The sequence below is a fragment of the Rhea pennata genome, chromosome 4 (assembly GCF_028389875.1).
Source record: "Rhea pennata isolate bPtePen1 chromosome 4, bPtePen1.pri, whole genome shotgun sequence".
NCBI lineage: Eukaryota > Metazoa > Chordata > Aves > Rheiformes > Rheidae > Rhea > Rhea pennata.
This window is the reverse complement of record NC_084666.1, coordinates 4,785,970-4,798,118: the sequence shown is the minus strand read 5'-3', so window position 1 is coordinate 4,798,118 and position 12,149 is coordinate 4,785,970. Positions and strand designations below refer to the sequence as shown.

At 38.2% G+C, this 12,149-nt stretch overlaps 1 protein-coding gene across 2 annotated transcripts in view; it reads right to left on the bottom strand.

Moving 5' to 3' along the window:
* Window positions 1-12,149, bottom strand: part of CTNNA2 (catenin alpha 2) — a 431,832-nt gene that overhangs the window by 48,385 nt on the left and 371,298 nt on the right. For both annotated transcript variants that reach the window (XM_062575101.1, XM_062575102.1), the window contains 3 exons: window positions 11,551-11,643; window positions 11,114-11,270; window positions 7,579-7,779 (listed from right to left, as the gene is read on the bottom strand). In XM_062575101.1, the coding sequence (XP_062431085.1) occupies window positions 7,579-7,779; window positions 11,114-11,270; window positions 11,551-11,643 (451 nt within the window). The remainder of the gene's footprint in view (window positions 1-7,578; window positions 7,780-11,113; window positions 11,271-11,550; window positions 11,644-12,149) is intronic.

Here is a 12,149-nt window from a genome sequence, read left to right as displayed (position 1 = left end):
GGAAAAAGGAGTAGCAAAATTCGGGAAAGTGTGCAGCATACTGATTTAAATGTTGTGGTAGAGAAAAGTATGGAGCATCACTGGTGTTCAGCTGTTTGAAGCACAAGACCATCTTTTCCCTTCTTGCTATTCACTGATTTGTTGATGAATCGTTTGCCTGATGAAACGATTAAAGGATAGATGTAGAAAAGATTAATACGCATCCTATATAACATTTTGCAGTAAACACAAGACTTTCAGGAAGTTACTCATGTTCTCCAGGACTTAGAGGGATGTCCGGACAGATACGGTGGTTTGGTTGGAGATATGCTACCAGATATTGCAAGATCTAGACACATAAAAAACAAAGAAGAAAATCTTCAAACTCTGCCCAGGTCTGGTGCTCACAGAAAGAGGACATGTCTGGGAAAAACCAGCCAAGTGGTTTCTGCAGGGGGGTGGAAAATATAGCCACCAATCGTGTAACACAAGGGTACTGCATAAAGCATACGAGTAGGGATTGCAAATGAAGGCTGCAGGGACATACGCCTCTCACCGGTTTCAGATGTCTCACTCATTCTCCTGCCTAATCATGCCGATATAAAACACATCGAGTGAGTACCCCAGCAGTATTATTACTACTAAATGGAACTCCCTTCAGATTAATACTTTAAATAAAAGCTAACTGCAGCTCTCCAATAAAATCTCTCAAGAAAACAGTTGTGTGCTGCTGGCTTATATAAGACTGAACAGTATGCCGTTTCTGGCTTTAGTTATAAGTTTGTGTATATCTGCACGTAGGTGTGTGTAGGCAAGGGGATGCAAGGAAAGCCAGTGTTTTTATTTTAAAAGATTATTGTACAATTCACACTTACATTCGCAAAACATTCTGCTGGAGCTAGTCAGCCTTTGTCACATTTTTCCGCCTATATTTTCTGGATATGGGACAACTTTTTTTTTTTTTTTTTATCTCAACAATCACGTTCTTATTTGTCCATTTTGCAAGATATGTCTTAAGAGGGAGACATGTTTTTGAGAAAAGATTTGAACAGTAACATATTAATAAAGATTTATGAACATAGGCACTTCTCTTATACTAATCTGCCCTTCATTATCTCGGGTGTCTCTCAAGCCCTCTCCTTTCCAAATGAGGCAGTCCTAGTCTTTTAAACAATTTGCCTCCAAACCCTCACATATTTTTAATTATTTTGTCATCTTTATCTTGAACTTCTTCAACTTCTGGAAGATCTTTTAGTTATGATCTAAGCTGAAAGAACTGTTTGGGGCATTCAGGGACTGTCCTCCTTAATGTACCAGCTACCATCTTCTGCGCTGCTTTGCTTGCTGTTGTGTACTGAGAAGGTACCTGCATTCAGGTACCTTCTGAATGCAGACATCTGAAATTGGTGAGAGGCATATGTCCATAACGATGCCTCATATTTTCTTCTTAGAGGTTGAATTAGCGGAGAGCCTGTCAATGGAGATATATATAGTTTAAATTGTTCCTGTTACTTTGAGAAATTAAATGAAATTATCTTGCCTTGCCTTGTTGTCTTGCTGATAAAGAAACTCCATTACTCTAGCCAGTCAAATTAAACAAAACTTCCTTTTGGCAAATTTTGCTTCTGTCTATTCACCTGTTAATTAATACATTACCCAATACCAACCGCATTGCTGACCCCTGAAGCATCTCAGGATTTACCATTTTGCCTGCTGAGAAATGGTCATTTATTCTTTGCTCCTGTCCTGTAAGCAGTTCCTAATTCATCAAAGGTCTTAACATTCACTCCATGGTTACCCATTTCCCATTAGCCCTGTGCGAAGGACTTTATCAAAAGCCTTTGAAAATCTAAATCATTACATTATATTCTCCCTTAGAATTATATTCTATTTTAAAACTCTAAAACTGGAGAGAAAAAGAAATATTATTTAAACTTTCAGACACCATGGTGATTTAATCATCTCTTATGTGTCTCATTTATTGCTTTATAATTTTTTTTATATGGTTTCTCATTGTATTCCTCTGGGTATTGAAAGTGGTCTCTGGTTAAAAATTCTTTAGATCAGACCAAGCACTTCCTTGATATATGAATATAATGTTAGATCCTTTTGTAAAGTATCTGTTTTTAATAATGCATTAAATGTTTTTGTTGATGATTTCTTTTTCTTTGGGTTTCAGTTCAGCAAAACCTTAAAAAAAATGCTGAAGAGCTTTGCAGAATAGAGGCCATAATCTCATCAAAACTCCTGAATAAATCCCTTCCTGTTCTAAGGATGATGCTATCCATAAGTTGGATTAAAGCTACCTGGAATCCACATAAAACATGAATTTAACACCATTCATTTTTAAACAGTCTCCATTTTTGGGTTTTTAGCTCTCCCTCAAATGTAATATCCTTTTCTTTTTTGCTTAAATCAATCTTATTTCCTTCTGCATTTTGTCTTCTTTCATATTACTACAGAAAAAATCACCTTTACCCCATATTAATATTAGCTTTAGTAACATCTTTGAGCTGTTTTTTCCTAGTGATAAACATCCTGACTTACGTGCATAAACCTCTCATAGACATGTTGTTGAATTGCTGCTGGTGCTGATTTTGAACCTTAGTCCGTTCTGCCAAAGACAAAATTGGAGCCAGAACACAAGACAGGAGAGTGACCTACTCTTACCTACTTGGTAACAGTTGGTTAACAAGTTAATAGGATATGTCTAAGACATATACAGGCCAAAACTCTAATTTATCAGGGAGTACTCTAATAATCAGAGAGTAGATGATTTCAAACGTCCTTCAGAGGACCTAAGCTAGTGGCTGTTCCACGGTGGTTCCCAGAAATCACAAAATGCAAACTGAAGGGGCAAAAAAGAATCTGAAAGTTTTCAGTGCCCTTCCTGGCCAGTTCCATCAGTTCTGCTTTTTCACCTTCCCTTCCCATTTCACTCTCTTTCACTATAGCCCTATAAAATCTACTCCAGTTTTCCCAACTCAAATTCAACTCTCTGACCTTTTAAGAATGTCTCAGCCTTTTTTCCCTGCCCTCACCTCAGAAATCTTTAAAAATAAAATTCAATCTTGTTCCCTGCTACTTGATTGCTTTCTGCAGACAATTCTTCTTCCTTCTTTGGAAACACATACCATTTCCTTGCCAGGTGCAGGGAAAGGATCTTTTCTGGTCCTTTCCTGGTCACCCTCCCCCTCTACTTAGCCCTGGTGAGGACACATCTGGATTGCTGAGTCCCGTTCTGGACTTCCCAGTACAAGAGAGACATGGAGCTACTGGAGAGAGTCCAGCATAAGGCTACGAAGATGATCCGAGGGCTGGAGCACCTGCCCTATGAGGAATGGCTGCAAGAGCTAGGACTCTTCAGCCTGGAGAAGAGAAGACTGAGGGAAGATCTTAGTGTGTGTAAGTATCTGAAGGGAGGGTGGAAAGTAAACTTTTCAGTGGTGCCTAGCAATAGGATGAGCACAAACTGAAATGTAAGTAGTTCTGTCTGAACATGAAGAAATATTTCTTTACTGTGAGGGTGACGGAGCACTGGACCAGGTTGCCCAGAGAGGTTGTGGAGTCTCCTTCTCTGGAGATACTCAAAACCCACCTGGATGCAACCCTGTCTAACATGCTCTAGGTGACCTTGCTTGAGCAGGCGGATTGGACTAGATGATCTCCAGAGGCCCTTTCTGACCATTCTGTGATTCTTAATTTCATAGTTTGCTACAAAAGGTCAATAACAACAAGGTGCTACATCAAAAAGAATTGCTGGTGTTACTGCATTATAAAAAGACATGGACAACCACCACCCACCAAAAGACAGCTACCCCTATAGGCCGTTGATATTAATGACATATTTATGACTAGCAGAAATAACGGGGCTCCATTTTTTAAGAACGAATCGTTCTAATGCAAAGACTACATAAGTCTGCGTATCGCCACCGAATCTTCTGCAGGACAAAACAACAACAACACTGAAACTCTGAAGCTCTGTTTTACTCTTGCAGCACATAATTAACGTCCACCGAAATTTCTATGAATTTTGCCTTTCTTTCCACTGAGCCTCATAGACTTTGTGGTTTTATAATTTTCATCTCGGTTTTATAAGGATGTCAGCAGGAGTCAAGTTTTTAGCTGATTTTTAAGAGGAAATAAAATAACTCAATTTTAAAAAGACATTAACCAATACGTCACTAACTAATACTGCTACTGGAGATAATAAGCTAGCCTCCGAGGCATATTTGGCTATAAAGGCAGTGGGTCAGTCAAGTGCAACTAAAAAAAGCACTGAAATGTAGGGGGGAAGAAACCATATACTCCAAGAGGAGTGTAGGCTCTACACTAAAACAACAAACAAAGAAAACTTTAAGGTTGAACTTGTTATTAAAGTAAGATTTGAATAGTGGCAACTTTTCAAAACTTACAACTGCTTTCATTAAACATGAACTTTCTTTTCAAAAAAAGAAAAAAATGAAAAAAATGACTAGGAAAGTGTTTCTCTTTCCAAAATAAAAGCATATCTCTATTTCTGTACTACCTGTGGATGAAATTCAGTACTTGCCCCACTCAAATCCCAGGAAACAGAGGTTTACATGTAACGAGTGGCTCCTCTCTCTTGAGCTGACATCAAAAGAATAAATTACACTTATAGGAGAAATGTGGTGTGCTTATTTCCCTTCTGTTGTTATTCAACTAAATGTTCCCCAGCTTTCAAAAGCACTTCATTTAAAAATGAATAAAGGTTAAATTAGCAATGAAGAGAAACAAAGAAGGAAAAGATAACACGTTCCTCATTACCTTCCTCCTTGTGAGGGACTGAAATCCTGAGGCTTCAGCACCTGCAGCTGTGGGTGAAACCCGTCTCTAAATAAATCACCACGACCATCCTCTACCGCGCCATAAAATCTGCTCAAGATCTCAAGATGCTTTGGAAACATTAATGGAAAAGCCTCTGGGTGTCTCTGGGAGATCTTACTACCATCTTTTTTCCACAGGAAGAGATTAGGGACTTAAACACACAGCTAGTCTGTGGCACACTGAATAATAAAATGAATATATATACACATATATATGTCCATATATATGTCCATAGCTATATGGCTAGATATATAGACAGCAGTTGTGGAGGTGAAGGCAGGGGTATACCCAGACAAGGCACAGACTGGAGCAGACTGGTCTAAACACCATTCTCACCTCTTTACTCACACTGTGGCCCTAGAAAAAAACACACTTTTTTTACTCATCAATCACAGAGAAATAATAATCAATGCCTTCGTAAACGGCCTAAAAAGCTGCAGAGAGAAACGTGCTGCAATATTACAAGCCACGTTCATGGCTGGCATAAATCACTGCGGCTTCATTGACTCCAGGGAATTCAGGCCCACGCTGTCTTCTGAACCTCACTCGCACAATTTTTAAAAGAACCACTGTTCTCAACGTCTAAAACTTTTTTTTTTTTTGCATTTTAGCACTTTTGGCTATTTTATTTTTCTTTTTGGTTTTATACTCATAAGTTTACTTCTGTTTTTAAAAGAACAAAATATAACAACTTTGACACTGAGGAACAGGAACACAATTTTAAGCATTGTATCCCAGTATTAGTAAGTCGGTGCTGTCAACATGCACTTAGTCCAGAGCTTCTAGGACTTATTTATAATTCAAATTGTATTAAGGAGTGCATTAAATATGGAACGTATGGATTTAATGTGTGTACGGTTGGTTCAGTTTACTGTGCTTTATCACTATCCATTAGTCTTTTCAAAAATTAATAGCAAAAAGTTTATATAATACTAGGTCAGAAATTTTAGCTTAATAAAATGTCTGAAAATATCTATTTTTTGTTTAGTAAGGAAATCTTACTGACAGGAAGAATCCTTCAAACCTTCAAAATCTCTCTCTCTCTTTTTTTTTTTTTTTTTTTTAATGAGTGTTTAACAGGAGCACACAACAAAATATTTTACGATATCAAACAGAACAGATTATTTTCTTTCCATAAATTCATACTAGCAGTTCAGGCACTTCTGCAGCTATGGCAGAGGATGCATCAGAGATCAGTGGCTGATCTTCTCTCATTGATTATACAAAAAACTGGGGGACTAATGATAACCATTTCCTGATCCATTTTTGCTTCTCTCTCTCACTAAAAACTGCGACACACTCAAACAGCATCACCACATTTTTAGGAAAAAAAAAAGGAAAAAACAAAAGAAAAAGGCACCAAACCAACAACCTTTATTCCATTACATCTAAGCTATTGAGGGCCCAAAACTTGCAGCAGAGCACCCGTGAAAGTTAACTTCGACAAGTATTGAGTCCCCTTACAACCACTGGGTGTGCTCAAGGCACAACGTTCGGGTCCTATAGCAAGAACCTACATTTCAGCTATAATTTCATGATGAACGAGCAGAAAAAGAAGGAGTTCCTACAAAGAGAGCTTGGGGTCTCTATTAGAACCAACACATATTTTGCTGGGCAAGAATCACACAATAACCAATATAAAATCTTGGTAATATATTTTTAGCTCATCTTGCTGATTTCTATACCAAAAGCTAACACAGATGCTACCAGATATAAGACAGTTTTTGCTTTTCTGCCTCATAGGGATATCTGCTAGCATTGACCTAACGTTACATTTGTTGTGTGTGTGCAAACGGGCTCGTTTTCACTTTTTACTCCTAAAACAATCTCATCTATTATAAAGGCTAGATGAGCAAGTCAGGTAAGGTAGGATCAGCTCTGCAGTCTTCGGAGGTCAACGTCACAGACGTTGTGCAATAAGTGGAGATCGAGCCCATAAAGTCAATGAAATTGAAAGCATGAGCCGTCTGACCAAATGTAGGCACCTACTTGAAGATGACAGAGCCCTTGACAGCACTGACTGCATTGAACAGTTGTATAAAGGAGATCTGAAAACACCAGCTGAGATGTAATCACCTACATTTATTCGGGTGAATCCAACCCTTGGTCTGCGAAGGCAAAAACTGATTAAAACATTGGTGGTTTCACCTAATCTACTTGTCCATTTAATCTAGCAGCTTTTTGCATTTTTTTCTGTCAGGCAATTTATTTCCAGTCACTGAAATGTATTTTCAATGAAGATTTGTGTTATTTTGTTTAGAAACACAATTTTAGTCACCAGCAAGCACATTCACCTGCACAGACCAAAGAGTAATGTTTATTTTTCCCATGGGAATATCTTAAAAGAGCAGATGTTTACAATTTGCCCATCCACTCTCTGAAAAAGCATGTGTAATGATTTTCTAGAGACAGACATAAATCATAATGAACAAACTCAGAAGGAACTAGAAGAAAAAAATATGCATTTTTTACTTAAATACATTGAACTTTTGATGAAGTAAACTGTCTTCAGTGGGTTATTGAATTTATTTTCCTATATAGCTCTTGTTAATATGATTTCTGCAGTAGCATTAAGCAGAGAATAAAGAAGCACTTTATTCATTAATTAATTCATTAATTGGCCATTAAGTTATTAATTTGTTTGTTTATATCTCATTCTCAAGCATAGATTTACCTCTAAGTTACTGATTTCAGAAAACTAACTGCAAGGTGTAAGTGACTTGTATTGAACAATATTTCAAATGCACTTACCAGTTTCAGAGAGCAATTTGGTAGCTTCCAGGACCTTCTCCGTGTAAACTCCTGTTTCATAGTTTTCCATCTCGGCATTAATGATGTGAATAACTCTGGCTGCTCGGCCCCGGATGGCACCAGCAGTTCGGTCCAGCGTATCAACATCCCCCTCTTGGAGAGCAATCACACACTTATTCACATCTTCCAGAATATGATTTTCTAGAAAGCAGGGGGGGGGGGAAACACATATAAGGCTCATTTCTTTGCATTCTATCTCAGATCAAAGATTACAGAGTTTGGTAAATGACAACTGTGAATGCATTAAAAAATTGATAACTGTCCTTACTCCATTCTTTAATATTGCAAAACAAATACCAGTCGGTGACACTGCACCATTCAGCAGTAAAAATCCCATGCATGATATTTATCCTTAGAGAGGACTGGGCTACATCCCCTTCCCTGTGCTAGGAGGATCTTTCTGTAATTCATTAAAAAAAAATGAAATTAATTTCAAACCAAATTAATCTGGTTGAAAAACGAAATTAATTTCAAACACCATACTGAATTCTATTACAATAACTGTGCAATAAAAAACAATGCGAGAAGAAAACTGGCCAAAACATTAGCAGATGCTCTAATAAACAGTAGGATGAGTTCTTTGAAGATTAGTTTATCCTTTCGATAAAAGTTTAGTATATTTGGTTCACTTGTGCCTAAAAAAGTTAGAAAAGAAAACCAATTTGAAAAGAGAGCAACAAGTGGCCTTTGCAGACCGCAGTGCCTCAGCAGTTATCTCCTTTGCTCCATCTACGCCATCTGCGCCTCAGATTACGATGTGAATTTTTCATTACATGTGCTTTTGCATATTCTGAAATAACAGTGGACAATAGTGAGTCTCCTCAGATGATGCGATATTAAGTACGTTTATTGAAATCATGGGAGTTGAATCAGTTTTGGTCACTCAGAATCCGGCCACCTATTCTGCATGTGCTGCAGTGCTGCTGTTTAAGCAGTATGATCACATACAGAAAATACGAAAGGATGGAGGGAGGGGATTCTGAGTAGCTCAAACACTCTTTCCCTTCAGCTAGAACAGTTAAAATAATCATTTCAATAATAAAGCCATGACTGAATTTTATATTTGACCAAAGGCACTCTGAGAAACTCAGCAACCCTAAACAGCAGCTTTTCTGCCACAAATACTAGTAAATCAAAAATAAAATGTAGTCCTCGGAGTAGTAGTAAATTAAAAGGAAAATCAGCTCACCTACTGCTTTTTGTTAATTATCCTTAGCCACAAAAAGAGAATTCAGAAGGATTACTAAAAATTCCAAGGTAGGATCATTTGATGATTCCACAAATGTTTGACATGATGTTGGATTTCAAGCTGTAACAACTCTGACCAAAATCTGAAAGTCCCCTGTGCTGCGAATCAGAGTCATGTGAAAGGTAAAGTTTTGTTTAAATGATTGTCCATCCACATTTTTTTTTAAAAAAGTGGTTTTCTAAAATACTTCTTCTTCATCATCATCCTTTTCTTTACTTTGCCAAATTTTACACAGCCAAATTTTGCTCAGCAAGAAGGTCGTTCTAAATGTGAACAGGAAATGTGTTTGGAATATAAAGTAACTCATCAAGATTATGGTCAGCCTCTTTTTGGTAGCCACCGTATTAATAAAACATACGATCAACTGTGACACATAATATGAAGAGGAGGAGGTGTCATTTACGTTTAATCAGACACCAGCCCATTTTTAATGCTTCACTGGTTTAACAAGCAAAAATAAACTACTCCGTGTAAGCCAAGGCTTCAGAAGTTACAGCTAGCAGCACCAGGCTTTCTGGATACACTGGGTGCTTCCTCATTTTTAATAGATATAGACATCTATGGAGAAATAACAGAAAGAATCCTAAAAAAAAACCCCCAAATACTAACTTTTGAGCTACCTTGGGAAGTTTCAGTCTAGAGCCTAACACTGTAACTCAAGACTGTCTCAAAAAATGCGTTACAGGAAAAATATGATTTGAAAATGACAAAAAATAAAAATGTTGTCTGTGCAAATAACCTCTGATTTTATGGATATAAGTGCTTGGAGTGAACCAAAGTCCCCAAACACCTAATCAAATGGCCTTTTGGAGCACATCTGCCATCTCTTCAGCTTGCGGGCTGGATCTGCAGGTTGCCTCTTCATTGTAGAGCTAGGTCTGTTGAAAAGTGTTTGCCAGCTTCCACTGTCAAACCAAAATGTTCATTTTCATGTTCTTGTCATGGCTTGTAGTGCACACTCTAGCAGTGATGCTCAACAGTAGAGTAGACTAAAGCAAGCCCTGTCGTTGCTACTAGTAATAACAGGATGCAACCAAATAAAATAGAGGGCAACAATGAAAATTAAGAATTTTGTTTAAACGATAAATAATCTTTTTCCCTAAAATCTCTATGTTTTATTGAGAAGTCAAGGAAACTTCAAGGAATGCAACTTAAAACAGAGTGCAACAATACTAAGGCCAAGCAGTCCCCTGAAGGCTGGCTCCTCTGTGAGGTTAGCTTACTCTGAGCATGTTCTATATCTTTATTCCCACCAGCCGACTTCACCTCTTTAAGACTTTAACTGGGAAGTGAGTTTTCTGCAGCAAACACTTATCCTGAGATACCTCACACTTCGCAATTGCAGCATTTGTGGCATATGACTATGTTTAACAATACATTCTGCTACAAGTTTACTATTTTAAGAGGAAGATGCGGGAAAGATTGTGACCCAAAGAGTCAAATTTCCTTCTCTCTTCCATGTCTTCTCCAATTAGGACTAAGTCACTTTGCCTGTTTTGCGTAGAAGAGCTTGCTTCTCATTGCAATCATTCCTATCTAGGTTAGAGAGGTGCAAAGACTTCTTATTTCTTATACTGCTTTACTTCTCCTTCCCATGTGCTTACGTTGCAAGCTGCACTGATAACTCTGGGACCCAGAAGTGCTTCCCAGCTCTCTGAAAATGAACAGTCTGGTCATGTCCTGACAACCCACCTGGACAGGTCTCATACGTGGCATCTGCCTATTTCCCTTCACCCACGCCTGGTCAGGGCCTGGTTACATGGAGCGGACGATCAAGGGGGCCAGGACTGAGCAACACATCTGCCCCACTGTTCAGATGCAGCTGATCTGAGCCAAGACTAAACCAGAAAGTAAGGAAAGTTCATCTTTCCTCCCTTTGCACACAGTTGCATAAGGACTGTTGACAATTTTTGCAAACATGCTCAGCCTGTCACAAGACAATAATACATTTTAAAAAGGTGGCCAAAATCCTAATTTGTGCCTGACCTGAAACAAAACTTCTCTCCAGAAATAGAAGCACATGTAGGAGGTTATTTTCTGGAAGACAAAAAGCTAACCATTGCTACTAGGGACTAATTAGCAGGGCTTGGTTTCTCCCACTGAGTGTTGTAGATCAGCATTCCAATAGAATGGACTAATGCACTAATGATGCTTTAGGAATTACAGTTTTCTCCTGCTCCAATCCATTCCTTTAATTTATTTTTCAGACTTCCTTGATCCCAGTACCTGAGACGGAGAGGAAATCGTCCACTGAAGTGATGTCATCAACAGCTTCAGTGAGAACTCGCACTTGTTTCTCCCACTGGTCTTTGAAGACATCCATGTTGTCCTGTGCTACTTTGCTCTGGGGTCTGGCCGCCAACGTGAGTGCAGCATTTATTACCTATTATTCAGAACCATTTGTTATGAGGAACGGCAAAAATCTTCTCAAAGGAAAGAACAAATTGATTAAAGACTGTATTAAAAACACAGCTGCGCACCCTGTTCATTACCCAGGTCTCAAGATCTGAATGTATTTTTCACAGTTTGTGCAAAGTAGTCAACAGTGTAAAGACAAAGGCAAGGCTATAATCTTCACATGGAGTGTTTTTCTGTGTCAGCTATCTTATGCTTTTTAATGCCATAAGAGTTCTCAAGTACTTTTTAGCATGAATCTTACTTACCTGTGGGCACAGACTATCAATCTGCGTTGCTGCCATACGGACTAACTTCACACCTTCCTCATTATTAGAGATTGAACAGGCCAGATTTGCAACCTGCAATGAAATCAGCAGAATAAGAATCAAGTTTTCAGCAAGTAGGCCATTTTGTACTTTTTCCTCTCTTTATTGAGCCTTGCCTAGAATGAAGGAATTGTACCCAAGAGGCATGATATGGCATCTTCTGTGCTGATGAACAGAAACCCACATAGATTATTTCTTTACTAGCAAACCGAACTAACAATCTTCACTGTTAGATATTTTTCAAAATTTTCCATCACCGACAAGTGTTTTACCTCTTCCTCCACAGCTTGTAGATTATAGTCTCCGTGCAACTTCTTAAGAGATTTAATATCCAAACAATTATCTATACATTTCCTTTTTTCTCACTTTCTTTTCCCTTTTAGTAACCATGTCTGTTATGAATAACTGTAATCAAGCTAATCCACATACTCTGAGTTTTGCCAAATGAAGAACCTCTGAGATCTTAACACATGAATTTGGTGCTTTGGCACCCATAAACAAAATCCTGATATCTTCACTAATACTGAGAAGCTACAGAT